The sequence below is a fragment of the Lactuca saligna genome, chromosome 4 (assembly GCF_052625555.1).
Source record: "Lactuca saligna cultivar CGN05327 chromosome 4, ASM5262555v1, whole genome shotgun sequence".
Lineage (NCBI taxonomy): Eukaryota > Viridiplantae > Streptophyta > Magnoliopsida > Asterales > Asteraceae > Lactuca > Lactuca saligna.
This window is the reverse complement of record NC_136420.1, coordinates 282,962,218-282,984,306: the sequence shown is the minus strand read 5'-3', so window position 1 is coordinate 282,984,306 and position 22,089 is coordinate 282,962,218. Positions and strand designations below refer to the sequence as shown.

The window sequence follows — 22,089 nt, the reverse complement described above, 5'->3', positions numbered from 1 at the left end:
TTAATTGGTTAAATAAATAAATAATTATTAGATTAAAAAAATAAAATAAAAATAGAAAATAAATACCCCATGGATATTACAGTAATTTCAGTTTACTAAGGGACCAATGTTGCAATCAAACTAGCTCAAAAGGACCACGAAGCCAAAAAAAAAAAAAATCGAGGTTTGGACTAAACCTCGGAAAAAATGCATACCACAGGGACCATTTTTGCACTTTTTTCTTTGAGAAATAATAGATTTTTTCCACCAGGTGGAAGTAAATTTGCATCATCGACCAACATCATCAATTTTGTATGATCGATTTCTGATTCATCACTCTCAAATGTTAAACTGTCATCAACAACAACCTTACCTTTATACCTAAGATCACCCCATTTACACCCCATCTACATGTTTATTGTAACAAGGGATCTGATTAAGTGTCAAAGGTAATAAATTACATAATTGATTACTTCCAACACCAGACGACCCATTGCCACCAGAATTATTTCCCCCTAAAAATAAATTAACGCCACTTTCTAGAACATTATTAACAAAATAAAATTGCATTGTCTTAAGAGATATACTATATATTGTCACACCCCCGAACCAGACGGCGGAAACGTCCGGGGGCTGTCGTGACTCAATTGTATACCATAACATTGAATATATATGAAACATAACAACATTCGTTACCATTCATCAACATAGTACAACCAGTAGTGTTTACATATCAAACATTGTTTAAACATTACATTCCCAAAAATTAAATTGTTTGATTCGTACATAAATAAACTGCAACCGTCACTGAATGTGATTTCCTTTGATTCACTGGTTCCCTGAGAATACAAGTATTTTGAAAAACGTCAACATATGAAATGTTGGTGAGTTCATAAGTAGTGTTTAAAATCGAATGTTTGTATTGTTTGAAAAACCACCAGAAAATCCGATATTTTCTGAAAAGAAAAGCTTTTAAAAAGGTTTGTGAAGACCCATAGGTATGCTTTGTTTGTTTCTATACTTAAAAAAAAATTGTTCATTGAAGTTGTATGCCTTTTCAAATTTGTGTGTATTGAAAACCCTAGGAAAACCCGATGTTCTCCTAGTTCCTTGAATTACGTGATGTTACATTGAAACCATTGCATAGCGTAGAGTGTCAGTCCCGGGCGACGTTGGAAGGTTCTCGAGCATTGATTATTTACTACAAACCCGCGTTACACAAACACCCAATTTGTAGTTATACTAACGACTCCGAAGGTGTCGTCGGTACTAATCACGTTATCCAATCGCCCTGACTATGAGTGGTCCCATATCCGAAGAGTAAGGGGTCACGAAGACCCCGGTAACTCCGTTAGCCGGTTGGGGATAAAATGTACGAGGGGTCCCAGACCCGCCTCGCATAAAATGTAGACCTTACTAGCAAGACCAAAGGACCCTTGGGGACCGGTGGTAAACAAGCCATTGAAAGTCCATTTACGTTGTGTCGGATCGGTAAAACCCAACACTCCGTAAAAAAAAATGTCTTCGGGCCTTAAGATCAGGTCATTGAGCTAGCTAGGCTCAACGAACAAGATTTTACACTTGTGGGGCCCAAAGATGGTGCATAGACGTCTGCGCACACTCGTATGTGTATGTATAACCAAACGTTACTTGTATGAGTTGTAGTGTTAGTAGTTGTAGATTTTTATTGGCTCGAGACCGAGCCAATTCGTTTAACAACGACTTTTGGTATTGTAATGTTTTGTACTTCGTTGATAGTCACGATGCCATTATTTGATCAAATTGTGTATATTGAACTAGCCTTGAAATATTTCTGTTTTCAGCCCCTCATCATTTGTAAAAATTACATTTTTAACCCTTTATATAAAATACTTCCCGGTTTAGTCCTTAAACTATTTTTCTTGACATTTTAACACCAAAAATTATTGAAATTAATATTTTTCAACATATTTTTCATAAAAACAGTTTAAGTTCCTGGAAATGCAGTTTCTACAGTTTTAATCCCTTCTTTTCGCAACTTTTACAATTTTGGCCCAATTTGGAAAAATTTTGCAACTTTGGTCCTTTTTAAATTTAAAAAGCGTTTTTAACCTTTGAAAAGGAGTTGGAACACTTATAGTCCACTGTTTTACAGAAAGTTACGGTTTTGGCCCTCCAAAACAGAAAAATTTGCATAATGGGCCTTATTGGGCCGAAAATTACAATTTTAGCCCATTAAGCTTAAAATTTATGATTTTAGTCCACTAAATGAGTATATTTCCAGAAATTTACTTATGAAAACTGTTTTAGCACACTTCATCCATCAGAATCTGTGAAATGTCGTTTTGGACCCTTATTTTTGCATTTTTCACATTTTAGGCCCAAAATTTGTGTTTTTAACCCAAAGAAATTATCATTAACTACTTAGCCAATTTTTCTTGAAGCACTTAGTGTTTAGAAATATTTTTGAAGTTAAAATCATGTAGCACAAGTTACATCTCGGTTTTGATGAGTTTTGAGGCTAGATCCAACATAAAAACACATAAAAGCATACATATAAGCATAAAAATCATACAAGGCACACAAATACATATAGATCTACACATATGACTTGTATTCTCCCCCCAAAAACAAGTGAAAACAGAAAAGAGGGGGTATGAAGCTCACCTTGGGGTGTTGGTTCGGTTTTTGCAAGGAAAATGGAAGGAAAAATGAAGTGTTTTTGGCCTTGGCTCCCTTTGATGAAGATCTCGAGTTTTGAGAGGGTTCTAGGATGCTAGATCACGATTTTTGCATAGATTAGGAAAGGATTTTGATAACAAAAGAATTTAAACCATAGATCTATGCATAATCTTACCTTAGATGATGATTTACTTGCAAAATCCTCTTGGAAAGTCCCTAATTTTTGAGATTTTTGGAGAGGGGAGGAAGGGAGTTCTTGAGTGAATCTAGAGAGAAATGGAGATATTTTTGGTGTGTGTATGTGTATATGGCCGAGAGTGAGAGAGAGGAGAGAAGAGATGTGATCTTGAGGTGATACTTGCATGGGAAAAGGAAATATCTTGCATGGAGATCCTATGGACAATAGTGAGGTGGCAACCAAAGTCAACTTCCCTTGGATTTGGGCCTTGGGCCGAGAATATGAAGGGGAAAAAGGAAAAATTTGGGCTTTTGCCCCTAAGCCCAACATTAGAGGTAGTTTAGGGTATTTATTGGCCTTATAAAATAAAATTGTGGTTTTTATGCTTTATTAAGCTAGGTTAGGTTAAATTATGGATCAAAACTTGTGTTTTATTTCATTCTCGGTTCTACCTAGCCCAAATTATTGAAATAAACGAGTGTGGGTCTAATTAGAGCCCAATTAGGGTTCTAAACCCATGATAGTCCAATTGGAAGGTCATTGGTCCATTTGGATCCAATAAGGAAGTCTTAGTCCAAAATGGACTTAACAAGAGCTTCTAGAGTCTCCAATTGTTTGATGACTACTTATAGTACTTGTATTTGATTGAAGTTTTTGATTCACATTAGGTTGAATGCATAGATTACACGGCTCAAAATGTACAGTTGTGACATCATCCCCCCGTTAGAGGGAATTTCGTCCCGAAATTCTGTTTGAAAGCTAGATTTGAGAAAACTAGAATAGGTGAGGGTACTTTTGCTTTATTTGATCTTCGCGTTCGTAGTCGTTTAACAACTCCACCCATCTTCGTTGTCTCATGTTCAGCTCCTTCTGATTCAAGATGTGCTGGAGACTTTTGTGGTCCGTGAAGATGGTGCACTTTGTACCGTACAGGTAGTGCCTCCAAATTTTTAGAGCGAAGACCACAGCTCCCAGTTCTAGGTCGTGGGTGGTGTAGTTTACTTCGTGCGTCTTTAGTTGGCGGGACGCATATGCTATCACTTTTCCACGTTGCATGAGAACGCAACCTAAGCCTTGGTTCGACGCGTCGCAGTAAACTACAAAATCTTCCGTTCCTTCGGGTAGAGATAATACAGGAGCGCTACAAAGAGCTTGCTTCAGGGCTTGAAACGCAAATTCTTGCCGGTCTGTCCACTTGAATGGCACACTCCTTTGCGTAAGTAAGGTAAGTGGCTTGGCGATTTTTGAGAAGTTTTGGATGAATCTCCTATAGTAGCCTGCTAGGCCTAAGAACTGACGAATCTCTGTGGGCGTAGTCGGAGTTGCCCATCCTTCCACCGCTTTGACCTTAGAAGGATCCACATGAATTCCGTCTTGGCTTACTACGTGGCCTAGGAAATTCACACTCCGGAGCCAGAACTCGCACTTGGAGAGTTTGGCGTACAGCTTTTCCATTCGCAGGGTCTCTAGGATTTGTCGGAGATGTTGGCCATGCTCCTCTTTGCTTCGAGAGTAGACGAGGATGTCATCGATAAACACAATGACGAAGTTGTCCAAGAACGGTCTACAGATTCGATTCATTAGGTCCATAAATGCGGCGGGTGCATTTGTTAGACCGAAGGGCATTACGACGAATTCATAATGTCCATAGCGGGTTCGGAAAGCGGTTTTTGGGATATCTTCTTCTCGGACCTTGAGTTGATGGTATCCGGACCGTAGATCAATTTTAGAAAAATAGCTAGCTCCTTGGAGCTGGTCGAATAGATCATCGATTCGTGGAAGTGGGTAGCGGTTTTTAACAGTGAGTTTATTCAACTCTCTGTAATCGATGCACATTCTGAAAGATCCGTCCTTCTTTTTGACAAAGAGCACCGGAGCTCCCCATGGCGAGTAACTAGGTCGGATAAATCCCTTGTCCAGAAGCTCACTGAGTTGGCTGGACAATTCCTGCATTTCAGCAGGTGCCAATCGATATGGTGACTTAGCGAGAGGAGTTGCTCCTGGGACGAGGTCTATTCGGAACTCAACCTGTCTCTCTGGGGGTACTCCTGGAAGATCTTCAGGAAACACGTCCGGGAATTCGCACGCTACCGGAATGTCTTGGATGTTAATTTCTTCTTTGGCCTTGTCCACTATGTGGGCCAAGAACGCTAGGTTGTTCTTTCGCAGTTGTTTTTGTGCTTTGATGCACGAGATAAGACGAAGATTCGTGCTAGGTTTGTCTCCGTAAATTACTAGGGTTTCGTGATTCGGGAGACGAAGGCGAACGGCCTTCTCGTGGCACAAAACCTCAGCATGGTGGGGACTTAACCAATCCATGCCGATAATCACATCGAAACTCCTAATTGACACTGGCATCAGATCTACTCGTAAGACGTGTTGGTTAAGGGTTAGGGTACATCCAGTGTAGATTTCCCTAGTGGATTCGGTCTTCCCATTGGCCATTTCCACCGTATAGGTTTCATTTAACTTTTGGGGTTGTTGTTTTAATAAGTGTTTAAACTTATCGCTTACGAAACTCCGCTCCGCTCCGGTATCAAATAAGATGCATGCATAAGTGTGGTTTAGGAGGAACGTACCGGTCACAACTGCGGGGTCCTGAACTGCATCACTCTGACCCATAGTCAACATTCTTCCTGCTCCTCTGTTTCCTGAGTTGTTGTTGTTAGGGCAATCTCGGCGGACGTGTCCAGTTTTCCCGCATCCGTAGCAGGTGTAACTAGGTCCTGCGCTGTTGCCGCTGGCATGAGGGTTGTTGTTGTGGCGAGGGTTATTGTTGTTCTGGTTGTTTCCTTGGCTCTGGTTCTGAGAAGGATAAGTCCTGCAGTACTTTGCAGTGTGTCCCCTTCGGTTGCAACTGGTGCAATGGAACTCCCTACATTCTCCTTGGTGATGGAAACCGCACTTGTTGCATTTGGGATGAGTACCGGAATAGGGTCTTGAAGCATTTGTAGCAGCTGAGGCTGGAGCATGTGGTGTGGCTGGAACCGGTGCAGTGACAGCGTTAACTGCCACTGTTTGCTGCTTTTTAGAGGCCTCGGGGCCCTGACGCCCCTTTCTCTTGTTGTTCCATCCTTTCTTACCATCACCCTCCTTTTTCTTCTCAGTCTCTACCGGTTTCTCGCCCTTCTTGTGGTTATGATCATATAGCCTCTTTGCCAGTCTCTTCGCACTGTCAAAAGTTTCAGGATTCGCAGCTATCACATTTCCTTGGATGGGGGATGTCAGTCCCCAAATGAATCGTTCAATCTTCTTTCCCTCTGATGTGATCGTACCCGGGCACAAAAGAGATAGTTCGCTGAATCTCGATATGTAAGCATCGATGTTCCCATTCTGCACCGTGAGATTCCATAGTTCCTGCTCCATCTTCTGTATTTCGCCTCGGGGGCAGTACTCAGCCGTCAGCATCTCTTTCATCTCTGCCCAGGGAATAGAGTTGGCTATAGGGAGTGTCATAGCTTCCACATGACCATTCCACCAAGTGAGTGCTTGGTCCACCAAAGTGCAGGCCGCGAACTTCACTCTCATCTGCTCGGGGCACTCGCATATCTCGAATACCGATTCTACCTTCTCGATCCATCGCTTTAGGGCGATCACTCCTCCGGTACCGTTGAAAGTTCGGGGTTTAGCGTTCGCAAAATCCTTGTAGGTGCATGCTCTAGTGAGTCCTTGGTTCGTCCCGTTGTTCGAACTTCCAGATCCTTGCCCGTTACCTCCTCCGTTGTTCCCTCGGTGGAGTTGTGCCATCGCTGCTGTGACTGCAGCAGACACAGCTGCCTGAAAAGCAGTGGAATCAGCTTCGGGCGGGGTTGGTCCTGGGTTTCCGCGAGTAGTTGGGCGAGGCATCTTTCTGTCATGAAACGGAAAGATGTTGAGTGTTCGTGGTTTCTGAGAGATTGCGACCCTACTATCTAGGTGTATGGTGCGAACCTAAACATTACTATCATCAAGCATGCAATCATAATGTCTCAACACATAGCAACTAAGAATAATTTAGCAAAACACACAAAAGTTCATTAATATTATCCGCATTTAGTACAAGAAAATTTGCTCGTAGGAGCATACATAGATAACGCTAATCCGACAGCATAACGGCTCCATGAGTAGTGTAGTCACTTAAACATAGAGCCGGAGTACGTAACATAGTTCCTAATGATCTACTATGATAAGTCTACCCCTAACCGCGATGAGCTGCGTCAGGAGGTGGTGCCGAAGTCATATGCCGAAATGTTGTGTCAGTAGCTGCGCCATCTCTGCCATGTCTCCTATAACCTCATCCCTCTCATGCTCTGCTTGCACTGCCCGAGCCTCCATCGCATACAGCTGTTGTCGCAGTGCAGCGATCTCAGCTTCGAGGGAACGGTTCTCTCCTGGGGTGTCCGCTGATGGAGCAGGGTGATCGGGTTGGGCCTCGTCCTCGCATGGCGGGATGGGGTTCTGGTCCCCGACCCGACCGTCTTCGTCGTCATCGTCGAGCTCGCTAAATTCGTAGTCAGTGTCTATGTATTCGTCGGGTCCGACATCGTGTGCTTCGCCTGGATTCCCTCCTGGCTCATCCACAAGCATCCCGTGAGCTACTAAGGCCTGATAAAACTGAATACCCTGCTGCTCCTCCTCTAGCCACCCGTTGTTTCCCTGATTAGGGAAGTAGGGGTCTCCCGGGTGATGAAAGCCAGCCATGTTGTCTGCGCGAGTACGTAAATATACTACATTATCCTAGGATGCTATGTCTATCATACATACTAAGCAACATTCTCTTTTTGGGTGATAAGGGTATAGTTTTTGGTTACCTGGCTATCCCGATCTCATCAAGACGTGTGTTAGTTTTACCTTGGAGAGAATGTAGTTGATCAGGCTACATTCACTCCTCGGTATCCCTAAGAACAGTCCCGATTTAACCAAAATACCAGTATTATTGTGTTTGATTCAGCGTTGGATCTTTATTCCTAATGTTAGCAAGTGTGTTTTATTTACTTGTTCTGTTCAGAGTTATGTTAGTCCCTCTTTTTGGTTTATAGTTGCATATCAATGTATGGCTCGACATGCTAGTTCACTATAAACAAAGCTCTGATACCAACCTGTCACACCCCCGAACCAGACGGCGGAAACGTCCGGGGGCTGTCGTGACTCAATTGTATACCATAACATTGAATATATATGAAACATAACAACATTCGTTACCATTCATCAACATAGTACAACCAGTAGTGTTTACATATCAAACATTGTTTAAACATTACATTCCCAAAAATTAAATTGTTTGATTCGTACATAAATAAACTGCAACCGTCACTGAATGTGATTTCCTTTGATTCACTGGTTCCCTGAGAATACAAGTATTTTGAAAAACGTCAACATATGAAATGTTGGTGAGTTCATAAGTAGTGTTTAAAATCGAATGTTTGTATTGTTTGAAAAACCACCAGAAAATCCGATATTTTCTGAAAAGAAAAGCTTTTAAAAAGGTTTGTGAAGACCCATAGGTATGCTTTGTTTGTTTCTATACTTAAAAAAAAATTGTTCATTGAAGTTGTATGCCTTTTCAAATTTGTGTGTATTGAAAACCCTAGGAAAACCCGATGTTCTCCTAGTTCCTTGAATTACGTGATGTTACATTGAAACCATTGCATAGCGTAGAGTGTCAGTCCCGGGCGACGTTGGAAGGTTCTCGAGCATTGATTATTTACTACAAACCCGCGTTACACAAACACCCAGTTTGTAGTTATACTAACGACTCCGAAGGTGTCGTCGGTACTAATCACGTTATCCAATCGCCCTGACTATGAGTGGTCCCATATCCGAAGAGTAAGGGGTCACGAAGACCCCGGTAACTCCGTTAGCCGGTTGGGGATAAAATGTACGAGGGGTCCCAGACCCGCCTCGCATAAAATGTAGACCTTACTAGCAAGACCAAAGGACCCTTGGGGACCGGTGGTAAACAAGCCATTGAAAGTCCATTTACGTTGTGTCGGATCGGTAAAACCCAACACTCCGTAAAAAAAAATGTCTTCGGGCCTTAAGATCAGGTCATTGAGCTAGCTAGGCTCAACGAACAAGATTTTACACTTGTGGGGCCCAAAGATGGTGCATAGACGTCTGCGCACACTCGTATGTGTATGTATAACCAAACGTTACTTGTATGAGTTGTAGTGTTAGTAGTTGTAGATTTTTATTGGCTCGAGACCGAGCCAATTCGTTTAACAACGACTTTTGGTATTGTAATGTTTTGTATTTCGTTGATAGTCACGATGCCATTATTTGATCAAATTGTGTATATTGAACTAGCCTTGAAATATTTCTGTTTTCAGCCCCTCATCATTTGTAAAAATTACATTTTTAACCCTTTATATAAAATACTTCCCGGTTTAGTCCTTAAACTATTTTTCTTGACATTTTAACACCAAAAATTATTGAAATTAATATTTTTCAACATATTTTTCATAAAAACAGTTTAAGTTCCTGGAAATGCAGTTTCTACAGTTTTAATCCCTTCTTTTTGCAACTTTTACAATTTTGGCCCAATTTGGAAAAATTTTGCAACTTTGGTCCTTTTTAAATTTAAAAAGCGTTTTTAACCTTTGAAAAGGAGTTGGAACACTTATAGTCCACTGTTTTACAGAAAGTTACGGTTTTGGCCCTCCAAAACAGAAAAATTTGCATAATGGGCCTTATTGGGCCGAAAATTACAATTTTAGCCCATTAAGCTTAAAATTTATGATTTTAGTCCACTAAATGAGTATATTTCCAGAAATTTACTTATGAAAACTGTTTTAGCACACTTCATCCATCAGAATCTGTGAAATGTCGTTTTGGACCCTTATTTTTGCATTTTTCACATTTTAGGCCCAAAATTTGTGTTTTTAACCCAAAGAAATTATCATTAACTACTTAGCCAATTTTTCTTGAAGCACTTAGTGTTTAGAAATATTTTTGAAGTTAAAATCATGTAGCACAAGTTACATCTCGGTTTTGATGAGTTTTGAGGCTAGATCCAACATAAAAACACATAAAAGCATACATATAAGCATAAAAATCATACAAGGCACACAAATACATATAGATCTACACATATGACTTGTATTCTCCCCCCAAAAACAAGTGAAAACAGAAAAGAGGGGGTATGAAGCTCACCTTGGGGTGTTGGTTCGGTTTTTGCAAGGAAAATGGAAGGAAAAATGAAGTGTTTTTGGCCTTGGCTCCCTTTGATGAAGATCTCGAGTTTTGAGAGGGTTCTAGGATGCTAGATCACGATTTTTGCATAGATTAGGAAAGGATTTTGATAACAAAAGAATTTAAACCATAGATCTATGCATAATCTTACCTTAGATGATGATTTACTTGCAAAATCCTCTTGGAAAGTCCCTAATTTTCGAGATTTTTGGAGAGGGGAGGAAGGGAGTTCTTGAGTGAATCTAGAGAGAAATGGAGATATTTTTGGTGTGTGTATGTGTATATGGCCGAGAGTGAGAGAGAGGAGAGAAGAGATGTGATCTTGAGGTGATACTTGCATGGGAAAAGGAAATATCTTGCATGGAGATCCTATGGACAATAGTGAGGTGGGAACCAAAGTCAACTTCCCTTGGATTTGGGCCTTGGGCCGAGAATATGAAGGGGAAAAAGGAAAAATTTGGGCTTTTGCCCCTAAGCCCAACATTAGAGGTAGTTTAGGGTATTTATTGGCCTTATAAAATAAAATTGTGGTTTTTATGCTTTATTAAGCTAGGTTAGGTTAAATTATGGATCAAAACTTGTGTTTTATTTCATTCTCGGTTCTACCTAGCCCAAATTATTGAAATAAACGAGTGTGGGTCTAATTAGAGCCCAATTAGGGTTCTAAACCCATGATAGTCCAATTGGAAGGTCATTGGTCCATTTGGATCCAATAAGGAAGTCTTAGTCCAAAATGGACTTAACAAGAGCTTCTAGAGTCTCCAATTGTTTGATGACTACTTATAGTACTTGTATTTGATTGAAGTTTTTGATTCACATTAGGTTGAATGCATAGATTACACGGCTCAAAATTTACAGTTGTGACATATATAAAACTAGAAAATATCTGATATCATTATGATCAATATCTACATAACTATGTTTGGTTTAGGACATTGAAAAGATGGTCAAATCAATTAATATATATACTGGATTTCAAAATAACCAACTTAATGAACCTTCATATCATGTGTAATCTGGAACAATATATTTCATAAAACCACTCTTCCATCCCATTGCCTCTGCTGCAAATATGTATTTTGAAAAACTGATTGTAGGAACTCATTTTTAGTAATAGAATGATAGCTGTCAAAAACATTTCAACCATTTGCCTAAATTTTATTCAATACGAAGATAATAACAATAAAAATATCTTATTTTATAACTCCGAAGCAACATTTCAAAATGTCCGTAGATTTCGGGCTACTCTCTGGAATATACCAAGTTAGTCTAAAATGTACATTGAATTAGAGATGGAAATGGGACGGGTATTCGTGATCCCAGTCTCATACCTGATTATAAAATTATATTTCAAACCCGATTCCATCTTGCCGGGTATCCGATTAGTAAATAACCATTAGATTTATAGGTATCCTTGTCGGTATCGGCCTTCCTATTTATGATCATAATATGTTAAAAGTTACTTGTTGAAATTTTCATTACCAAAAATACGATCATAATCTAATCATAATAATGGCTTGATTTTGTTAATATTTTCAAATCCTAACATCAAACACGTTTAATATCTAATAAATTGTATATGTATATAATCATTAAAATACAAATATTTAAAACATATAAATTTCATGATAAATCAATCGAAACCATAACTTGAATAATAGAAGCAATAACTCGAATAATAAAAACAATACTATTAAAATTCATTCTAGAATAGAAGTAGTAATGTGCATAAGAAATTTTATACTTCTCTCTAATGTACATAAGAAATTGAGTAAATTAAACAGAATGATTTCTATGGTTTAAGGTAATTTACACGTTTGGTCTATAACTTATCTTTTTAACTCGGAAGGTTCATACTGTTTGTTTTTGTTGCACGCTTGATCCATGTCTAACCTAAAAGAGCCATTATACCATAATTAATTTCTTCTTTAATTTTCTCTCATTTATTTATCATTTTTAAATTAAAAAAGGCTTGCCATCCATCCCCACCTGACCTAAACTAACCCAGATAATCAAATATCATCTATCTCTATTCTTTAATACATTAAGCCCTAGATCACTACACTAAGGCCACCTCCTTACTTTATCATTCAACTGTCGTTGCCTCCTTTATTGGACAAACGCCACCATCTCCTTTTTCAGACGACCGCATCCACCACCTTTACCGGATGACTTCTGTCGATCATCTATAACATGATCACCACCACCCCCTTAACCAAAATGTCGTCGTTGTCGGTCCACATCTCCACCACCACTCGATTTTTGCACCATCTACCACCATTCTTTTTCTGCACCATCAACCATTAAGTTCATGACGAATTCCAACACTAATGAAGTTTATGCTAAGATTAGGATTTTCCTTTGAGAAACTTAATCTTTCTCCAATACATTCATTCAATTTGAAGATGAATTTTTAGGGTTTAATATGAAGTTGATGATGATGCGTTTTTAAGGCTTTTTTCCTTTGAGAAATCCTCTTGTTTCGCCAAGATCATCGTTGTCGTTGTCGATTGTCGGTGACTTCGAAAAATCTCTTTTTGTCTTCTCCCTTCTCTAACATCACACCGTCGCCTTCACCTTTACCGGTGATGATGACATCCTTTTTAACCTGACCTCTGTACCAATTGCTACCCACCATGGATTTTGATTTTGATCTTCAATATCTAACACCTTCCTAACCTCTACATATTTATTCACCGACAATGAAGCTGTCTCTACTACTCAAGTTTCAGTGATGAAGCTATCAAATCTAGATTTCTTTGCTTGGTTTTTCCACAAATATGATCAGAAATTCATTCAAACCAAATATGTGTTATTTTATTCTAGTCTGATTTCTGGGTCGATTAGATTGAACGTATGGTTTAAATGAATTGATTCTACTTTTGATTTATTAGATTTCAATATTTTTGGATTTAATTTTCATTTTTAATTTTAGATTTGATATTTGGTTTAAATGGATTCGATGTGGTTTTTATTTTTCGGTGTCAAAGATGGTGGTTCTTTGCTTCGGTGGTATAGGAGATAGTGGCATAGATGGTGGTAGTTTACTCCGGTGGCATTTTACTTCGGCAAGAAAGCAATCCGGGTGAAAGAGTAGAAATATAAAGGGATAGTGTGTAATTTTCTAGATTAATCATAAACTTGCAATAATAAATTAAAAAATAATACATAAATAATAAAATTAATTAAACTGTTTTTAAATCATAACCAATAACAATAATAATACTTAAAAATAACATAATCTTATAAATTACATTATATTACCTTGCAAAAAAATATCAAATAAATAATTTCTAAATTAGTTAATCGTAAAGTAACATTGAGAATTATATTTATTTTTATTCATTGTCAATTGTAAATGACCGAGTAACGACCATTAAATAATATGATTTTAATAGATATTGTAGTACGGTTCAAAATTATTATAATTTTACATAACAAAATTAGTATAGTAAACTGTTATAACATGGTTAGTATTAATAACATAATTATTTATTTGTTAAATTTTAAATATATAGTTTTCTTCTGAATTTTTTTTTAGGGAAAATGACTCTTGAGGGTAATTAACTTTTGCGTTTGTACTCATTTGGTCCATTTTTTTTTGTATTCAATATACCATCGAACTTGTTGTTGGTGTTTACCATAGCCCTTTTGACCGACTTTTGACTTGTGATAGCCGGTCAAAGGGTTATGGTGAACACAAACAACAAGTTCGATGGTATATTGAATACAAAAAAAAAGGAAAGGGACCAAATGAGAACAAACACAAGAGTTGGTTACCCTCCTGATTCATTTTCCCTTTACTCATTTACAACAAATCTCACATCATCTCCTACTGATATTAATGACTTTATGATATTCATTCTTGCTTCTCTTCAAAACATAACTCACGAAAGGACATTATTCATGCATGTACAACTTTGTAATGCACTTGAATATTTATTAGGGGAATCTTGACTAAGTAGGCGCATTTCATGACTACATTTACATTTGCAAACAAATGATTTATCGTATCATGGATTCTAGACAAGTCTACAAACGAGTGGAATCACAAGTGCTGTGATTTTTGAGTTTACTTAGCTTTAAGATCGAACTCATGGGATAAGATATAACATCAATATGTACAATATCATGTTGCTTTTGTAGACACATCACCATAATATTATACATATTGATGTTGTATCTTATGTTGGGTTTTGAGCAATCTAACACTTCCTAAGTGTGCATGCAACCCTAATAAACCTTGGATATATGTTTGTCTAAATACATGAAAAATAATAATTTTCCAAGGTTCATAACCTATCTAACATAGCATGGGGTACTTTTAAACATAAAAGAATTAGATGAGATTACATACCTTTTTGATGAGTTTGATTCTTAAGGAGTTTGAGGGTCAAGCACCAATAGTGTGAATGCCTCAAATGGAATCACAAATCACCACAAACACTTGGAAAACTTTGAGAGAGTGTATACACACTATAATTTCAGCCACACACAAACACACACACTAGTGGCTATTTCATGCAACATAAGCATGCTTATATAGTGTGCATGGTTAGTGTGAAACCCTAATAACCCATGACCTTTCCTTTTCCAAGGATCCATGGGTTAAAAGCTCCATGGATCATCCATGGACTTCCATACAAGCCTAGCCCATTAACAAATGAGTGTTAGCCCACACCATATAAAACCAATAGCCCACAATCTAATTAGTCTTCCTTTTAATCTCTAAATTAATTCATAATTAATTTAAGACTAAGACTAATTAAATAACATGACTTCATATTAATATATTATAACTTATAATATATTAATAATCATATGTGTATAACTCTTATAAAATTATCCATAAATAGTTCGGGTGAAGTGCAACCCAAATGGACCATGCCGAGTCGGATCAAGTATATACCAAATAAGTTATGGACTTAGACACCTTATCCAACATCTTATCCTATGAGTTCGATCTTAAATCTAAGTAAACTCAAAATCATAGCACTTGTGGTTCCACTCGTTTGTAGACTTGTCTAGAATCCATGATACGATAAATCATTTGATTGAAAATGTAAATATAGTCATGAAATGCGCCTGCTTAGTCAAGATTCCCCTAATAAATATTCAAGTGCATTACAAAGTTGTACATGTATGAATAATGTCCTTTCGTAGGTTATGTTTTGAAGAGAAGCAAGAATGAATCTCATAAAGTCATTAATATCAGTAGGAGATGATGTGAGATTTGTTGTAAATGAGTAAAGGGAAAATGAATCAGGAGGGTAACCAACTCTTGCGTTTGTTCTCATTTGGTCCCTTTCCTTTTTTTTGTACTCAATATACCATCGAACTTGTTGTTTGTGTTCACCATAACCCTTTGACCGGCTATCACAGGTCAAAAGCTGGTCAAAAGGGCTATGGTAAACACCAACAACAAATTCAATGGTATATTGAATACAAAAAAAGAAAAGAAACCAAATGAATACAAACGCAAAAGTTAATTACTTCAAGAGTTTTTTTTTTTTTTTTTTTTTTTTTTTTTTTTTTAACTTAGCTTATCTGCTTCTTAGTTAAGCCAAAAATAACCTTTCCCAACGATTTGTACGGGGAAAGTGGAGGAATTACCGGCAGTACTCCGTCTATGAACAGGTTCAGACATGGAGGTCGATCTCATGGAATGAATAGGTCGTCCAGCAAAACCCTAGATTTCAACGTTTCTTTTGAAATTGAATTGAGCTTATTTAATGGAACTATCAAATGAATGTTAGTCGTTAATCACTCAATCGCATGATCCTACATTCAAATTTAAGCGCTTCATCGAGTAAATTGGCGACGCCGATTGCGATTTGACTTCGTAATTTGTTTTATATAGCAATCATTACATTTGATTCATGATTATCATGTATACATAGAAGAAATTCAACATCAAACTTCACAAAAGAAATGCATCAAACTCACACTCCCTCCTTTCCCAATCGACTCAATCGCAGACTCAGTCGCTCAGAGAGAGAATATATTATTCTGAATCTGGTACTTCTACTTCACTCTTCTGTACATTTTTGTTTCACTAGACAATATACTCCTAAAATCGAACTTTGCAACTTCTTCACAACTCATCATTTGACAGAATGCTGCAAAAAAACAAAGCATAAACACAGTTATAGCTATTCATTGACATTCAATCATTCATGTACGTGTATAGATTACTTTACCTGATGATTGTCATGAGATTTAGCGTCTGATTAACGTCTGTAATTGGGAGAAGCAACATATCCAGACTCTATGTGCCTAAGATCTTTAAGAAGCACCTCATAATGCCTTTTCACTTCTTCTACAGACTTCCCACCCACTGCCCTAGCAATATTCTGCCAACGATCAGGGGTGTCTCTATCATACACTGCAAGAGCTGTTTCAAATAACTTGTTTTGCTTCGCTGTCCATGAGCAGCTGGATCCATATGAAGAAATTGAGTTTGTTGACATTTTGGATATCAAGATTTTCAAATAAAGTTGTTGGTTTCTTGTACTTGATGCTTGAGAAAGGCTAAAAGAAAGGAATTGGAGGAGTGATTTGCAGGTTTTGATGAGGGGAAGCTCTTTATAAACTGAAGGAAAGTTGTACGGGTTTTCTAGTTGCAGGAATATAACTTGCAAGATGGTCAAATTGTAAGTGACCCATCACCCATCATCATCTTTTACAAATTGCAGATATTATAATCAGTGGAGTATGAGAATCAGTATATGTTCTGGGACCTAAGGAATTCTCTTTGAATTATGACAACAAATCATCTCTTTTTGCTACTTAAATTTCATGATGGAAACTGTTTCAACTCTTCATCTTTACATAATCAACTTTCTAAATGCAATTTCATTTCAAAAATCAAGTTGTGTTTTTGTGTAACAAATGCAGCCTAAAGTTCTTTCCTTTCATTAGAAAGAACTTTCTTGTACATGGTGTTTGTTATGAATTATATGAAGTATTTCTCATCATGATGAGTTATGATCAAAATTTTGTCTTATTAATGCTCATAGTTTGCCTTAAAAGCAATAGTTTTTGTTTTTTTCTTGTGTTGATTTCTGAAAGCATATAAGTTTCTTTCTATTTGTGTTACAGGACCTGATTCTTCCATCTTTTATTGTTCCATTTTTCCATATGGACCACATGTTTTTTGATTAAAAGTAGGATATTTATCAAGAATCCAAGTTATCTAACCCAACTTGAATTATATCTTTGCACAACAGATGCTAACTGGAGCAAGTTGTTTGAACATGACATTTGTGTTCTTATTTTCCAGCATCTCAAACATCTATTAAAAAAAAAAGTTCAGAAATGACTCTTCATTAGATGCCTTATATTGAACACATACTACTTTGATATTTGGCTATTAAATCGATCATATGAATTACTCTCAAATCCACATTTAAACTCGCACTCTATCCCTCGCCTGTGTAAAGACAAAAATACCCTCCTGCCCATTAGTTTTAAGACCAAAATTTGCTTGGTTTCTTAATGGGCCTAGTGGGCTTAGTGGGCATAAGGCTTAATTTGGTAAGGTATATATGGTTGTTTCTTTTTGACTTAATACATACATAATGACTTAATGAAATGAAGGGATAATGAAGAATGAAATAGAGTTGTATTAATGAATAGAACCTTGGGATCTTTTGTTTTTGTAGGTATTATTTGTGTATAAGTCTTATTTGTGTGTTACTATACGGTTGTAATTAAGTACTTAATGAAGGACTTAATGGACTTAAAAGAAATCGTGGAGTAGGTATATGATTGTTAAGGAGTAGCATGAATATATATATACACATGGGTCGGGTCGAGGTGACACACAACACCTTTTGTCATGTAGTATGAAAACTATATTATTAAAGTAATAATATAATTCTTTTAAATAAAACTATATATTATGAAAGTAACGTCGGTGTCACTAAAAAAGACATTTCGTTTTGCATTCAGACCACAAATAGTTAAATCCAAATCACATTCCAACTTGTACAACATATAATCCAAGATGCAAAATAATAATACCATCTCTGGAAATAACAATTTTGCTTCTACTCATATCAAATTTTCACATTTAAAGTTTTTTAAGTTTTTTTTAAATGTTTTTATCTTTCATAATATTAAAGTAAATTTATTAATATTTTATAAGCTGTGATTTTTGTCCTTACTATATTTTAAACCTTTTTTTTAAACATAATTAAAATGAATTGCAAATGAATTATCTATCACATGCATGGAATCACTTAAAAGAAGTATCGGAGTGTAGTTGGATGTGGTCTGGCTCTCGTACTGGCATTAGGTATTGGTCTGATGATTTGTTTGCAGAATAAGATGAAAATTCAGATGTGTTTGTTGAAGACTCAGATGAGGATTCGGACGACGAGGACGCCGATCAAGAGTTCCGTATTTTTTTAATAATGGTTTATCATTTTTATTATGTAATTTTTAATTATGTTTTCTAAGTTTTATTATGAAATCTTAATTTTTAAATAATGAGATATTTTTATTTTAATTAATTTTTGAGTTTATTAATATATTTTTTTAATTTAATTTATTTTTGAATTATAAACTATAAAAATAAATTATTTTTATTCTTAAAATAATAAAAGATAGTGAAATGTGATTATTTCCTGGGTTTTGACAAGTGAAATATGAATATAAGAAAAAGTGAGTAGGGGGGGAGTAATGGGGTGTGAATAGACTCTCCAACTTTACATAATAGTTAATATTAATTAATTTCAAATATAGTAGCATTATTTGTGCAATTTGCCATAAAAATGTTAGATTTATTTTATTTTTTTTCAAACAAGAAAATCTTCCCTCTCCCCCTTCTCCATAGGCGATACCTGAAACTTCTGAAGAAGCTTCACGCACCAGGTCCTTGTCTCGTCTCCTCACAATTGATATCTGCGGTTTAAAATTTTATCCACTGTGTAATTGATTCTACCTGACTTGTTGAAATTCCTGAATCTTCTGACGTGATTGAAGGGTTTAGGGTTTTTTCATAACTTAATTTGTTTCTTCTTTCAGCTACTCTCGTTATAATTGACAACTGTTAGACAATAGATCAGATCGTTATTCCTTGGCAAAATGGCGACTGAATCATCGGAGGGAGAAGAAGAAACGAAACTCACGGGAGGGAATCCGCAACTGGTGGTAGATGGCGACCTCCGTGAGATGGCAAAGATGGCTGCTTGGAGCGTAAGCTCTTGTAAACCCGGCAATGGTGTCTCTTCTCTTCGAGACGACAATTACGAAACCTATTGGCAGTATGTTAATTTCTCCATTTCGTTTCCCCAATTTTCTTTTACTTTTTCATGTGTGTGGTTTTCCATTTGACAAATCCTTGATTAATTCTGGATTCAGATCAGATGGCGCACAACCACATCTCGTTAACATTCAGTTCCAAAAGAAAGTTAAACTTCAAGTAAAGTACAATCTTGCTTTCTCCTTATACTACTCTAGAAATCCGACTTATTAAAAAAACGGGAAATGCATCTTCTTGTTTTGTTTCTGTAATCACTAAATCACATCTTGCATTTGAAATCTATAATGGGGTTTTGTTGCTTATTCAGTTAGTGGCGCTTTATGTTGATTTCAATCTCGATGAGAGTTATACACCTAGTAAGATCTCAATTCGTGCTGGAGATGGTTTCCATAACTTAAAGGTGCTCTTCTCAAATTTCTGATCTTTGGCTTTTATTTTCTACTCTTTTAATCATTAGCAACTGGAGTACAAAAAAAATAGTATGAATTGATTATAACCTTGATTGAAAATTTGAAGTTGATCATGTTCTTCCTTGTAGGAGATAAAAACAGTAGAACTTGTGAAACCAACTGGTTGGGTACACATATCTTTATCTGGAAATGATCCTCGGTAGGCAATACAATAGTTTTAATATTTGAATTTATATAATTAAAGTCTTAAAAAATCATCTGCATTTTTTTTCTATAGTATTTTGATTTTCTTATGACAGGGAAGCTTTTGTAAATACCTTCATGTTGCAAATTGGTATACTGTCGAATCATCTTAACGGGAGGGATACACACGTCCGCCAGATAAAAGTTTACGGACCGCGACCGTACGTGACAGTCTTTTTAGATAAAGTTCCAATCATCTGATATCATATAAGATGACTGGAGCATCTATGATTGGAGCACTGGTATCATATATGCTCCAGTCATAGATGACTCGAGCATCTATGACCGTACGTATCATTTATGCTCTAGTCATAGATGCTCATGCTCCGGTCATCTATGTGACAGATGACCGGAGCATTTAAGGAGTCATCTGATATTCAGATGTTCTTGAGTAGAGCATTTGAGATATCGGATGACGAGAGCATCATTTACGGATGAAATTCTAATTCAAGAATTTTGTTGTGTGGTGTGTTGCAGGAATCCTATTCCACATCAACCATTTCAGTTTACTTCAAGTGAATTCATTACTTACTCAACTGTGAGATGAAGAAAATTTAAAAGGCTTGTTGGATTGTGATGGTTTACATGTTAGTTAACTTAGCTGTACCATTTTAAATTTATGGTTAAAGGTTGCTCAATATGGTTTTTTTATTTTTGGAAAAGAATGGTGTTTAATGTGTGATTGATAACATTGGCCATATGCACTGTTTCTTTTTTTGTCCAAAATGGGTCATTTCTTCCCCAATGAAATGTTTATTTATTTATTTATTTATTTATTTATTTATGTAAGAATGGTGGTTTACTTGCATGAGAATTTACATCAGCACTACGTCATAAAAAATACGTAGTTTCATAAGAAAAAGATAGTTCATAAGTAAGTTCTTTCTTTCAATAGACTTCTCATGTCAACATTTTTTTTTTTGATAACATTGAACAAAAAAAAAAAAGTACAAAATTTAACGTTGAACAAAAAAAATACAAAATTTCACAACAATGAAATAAATTGAAAGGTGAGTTGGCTACACCTTTTTTGAAAGAGAGATTTAAGGTATTTAGATTTAGCAAATACGAAACTTGGTTACTATTTGTCTAATCAACTATTTTTTTTTAAATGGTAAATTACACAGATGGTCCCTTTGCTTTAGGGTAATCTGTGTATTTGGTTTCCTGCACACAACGGTGGATGATATTTAGAGAAGCACCGCCAGCAGATCTTCAACACCGTTGGGGATGGTCAACATTGGGTATCAAAACATGAAAACATGACATCCATATCTAGTGTCGAGGCTGAGTATCGGGGTGTGGCTAATACTATTTTAGAAAGTTGTTGGAATCAGAATCTTCTTTTTAAACTTCATTATTCATCTCATCAGACTATCTTTGTTTATTGTGATAATCTGAGTGTTGTCTACATGGTACACAATCTGGTTCAACATCAACAGATGAAACAGATCAAGATTGATCTTCACTTTTTGAGAGACAAAGTTGTTAGCGGTCATGTTCGTGTTGTTCATGTGCCGTCATCGTCTCAATATGCCAACATTTCGGGTCCAATTTGAACGTTATGGAATCTCCACTCACTACAGGAGGCTATTAGCATGGCATTATTATTATTCATTGTAAATCTTAGTTTTTATATTTCTTAGCTCAGTTGTATTGGTCTTTGTCTATGTACTTTTGTATATATACCTACTCTTTAATGAGAGATCAGATATGTGGAAATCATACCAATTGCAGTATTTATGCACTTTTTTTAGTTGTTTTTTTTAATAATATTGGCCTTTATATGTGAATATAAAATAAGAATATACTTGTTAATTACATGAATATGTTGAACTAATTTTTTTAAGAAAAATGAGTGACAAGAAATCATTCTTAATACATCAATCTTCACATATGATTAAAGGTTATTATCGTAAAGCATGAAAGAGAAGTAACATATGCTATTAAAAAACATAGTATTACATGAAATATTGACATGTAAATATAATTCTTTGAACTATTTTGAAAATATATAGGTATAATTGGTTATTAAAATGTGTTTTTTTGTTATATATATATATATATATATATATATATATATATATATATATATATATATATATATATATATATATATATATATATATATATATATATATATATATATATATATATATATATATATATATATATATCAT

At 36.1% G+C, this 22,089-nt stretch overlaps 1 protein-coding gene and 1 pseudogene across 4 annotated transcripts; one reads left to right on the top strand and one right to left on the bottom strand.

Annotated features, from left to right (window-relative positions):
• Window positions 1-15,821: 15,821 nt before the first annotated feature.
• LOC145043688 (protein RADIALIS-like 3 pseudogene) lies at window positions 15,822-16,458 on the bottom strand (annotated as a pseudogene). The gene is made up of 2 exons (XR_013681114.1): window positions 16,189-16,458; window positions 15,822-16,107 (listed from the first exon to the last, which is right to left on the bottom strand). The product of XR_013681114.1 is annotated as a protein RADIALIS-like 3 pseudogene (transcript).
• A 79-nt stretch (window positions 16,459-16,537) lies between these two features.
• On the top strand, window positions 16,538-20,677 carry APC10 (anaphase promoting complex 10). 3 transcript variants are annotated; one of them, XM_078992413.1, is made up of 7 exons: window positions 16,538-16,641; window positions 19,019-19,257; window positions 19,355-19,415; window positions 19,564-19,656; window positions 19,795-19,865; window positions 19,966-20,070; window positions 20,387-20,677. In XM_078992413.1, the coding sequence occupies exons 2-7, from the start codon at window positions 19,079-19,081 to the stop codon at window positions 20,454-20,456; spliced, it is 579 nt and encodes a 192-aa protein (XP_078848539.1). In that variant the 5' UTR covers window positions 16,538-16,641; window positions 19,019-19,078; the 3' UTR covers window positions 20,457-20,677. The 3 variants fall into 3 exon arrangements, with proteins under 3 accessions (XP_078848539.1, XP_078848537.1, XP_078848538.1); XM_078992411.1 differs by lacking the exon at window positions 16,538-16,641 and adding an exon at window positions 18,618-18,921; XM_078992412.1 differs by lacking the exon at window positions 16,538-16,641 and adding an exon at window positions 18,620-18,865.
• The last annotated feature ends 1,412 nt before the right edge of the window (window positions 20,678-22,089 follow it).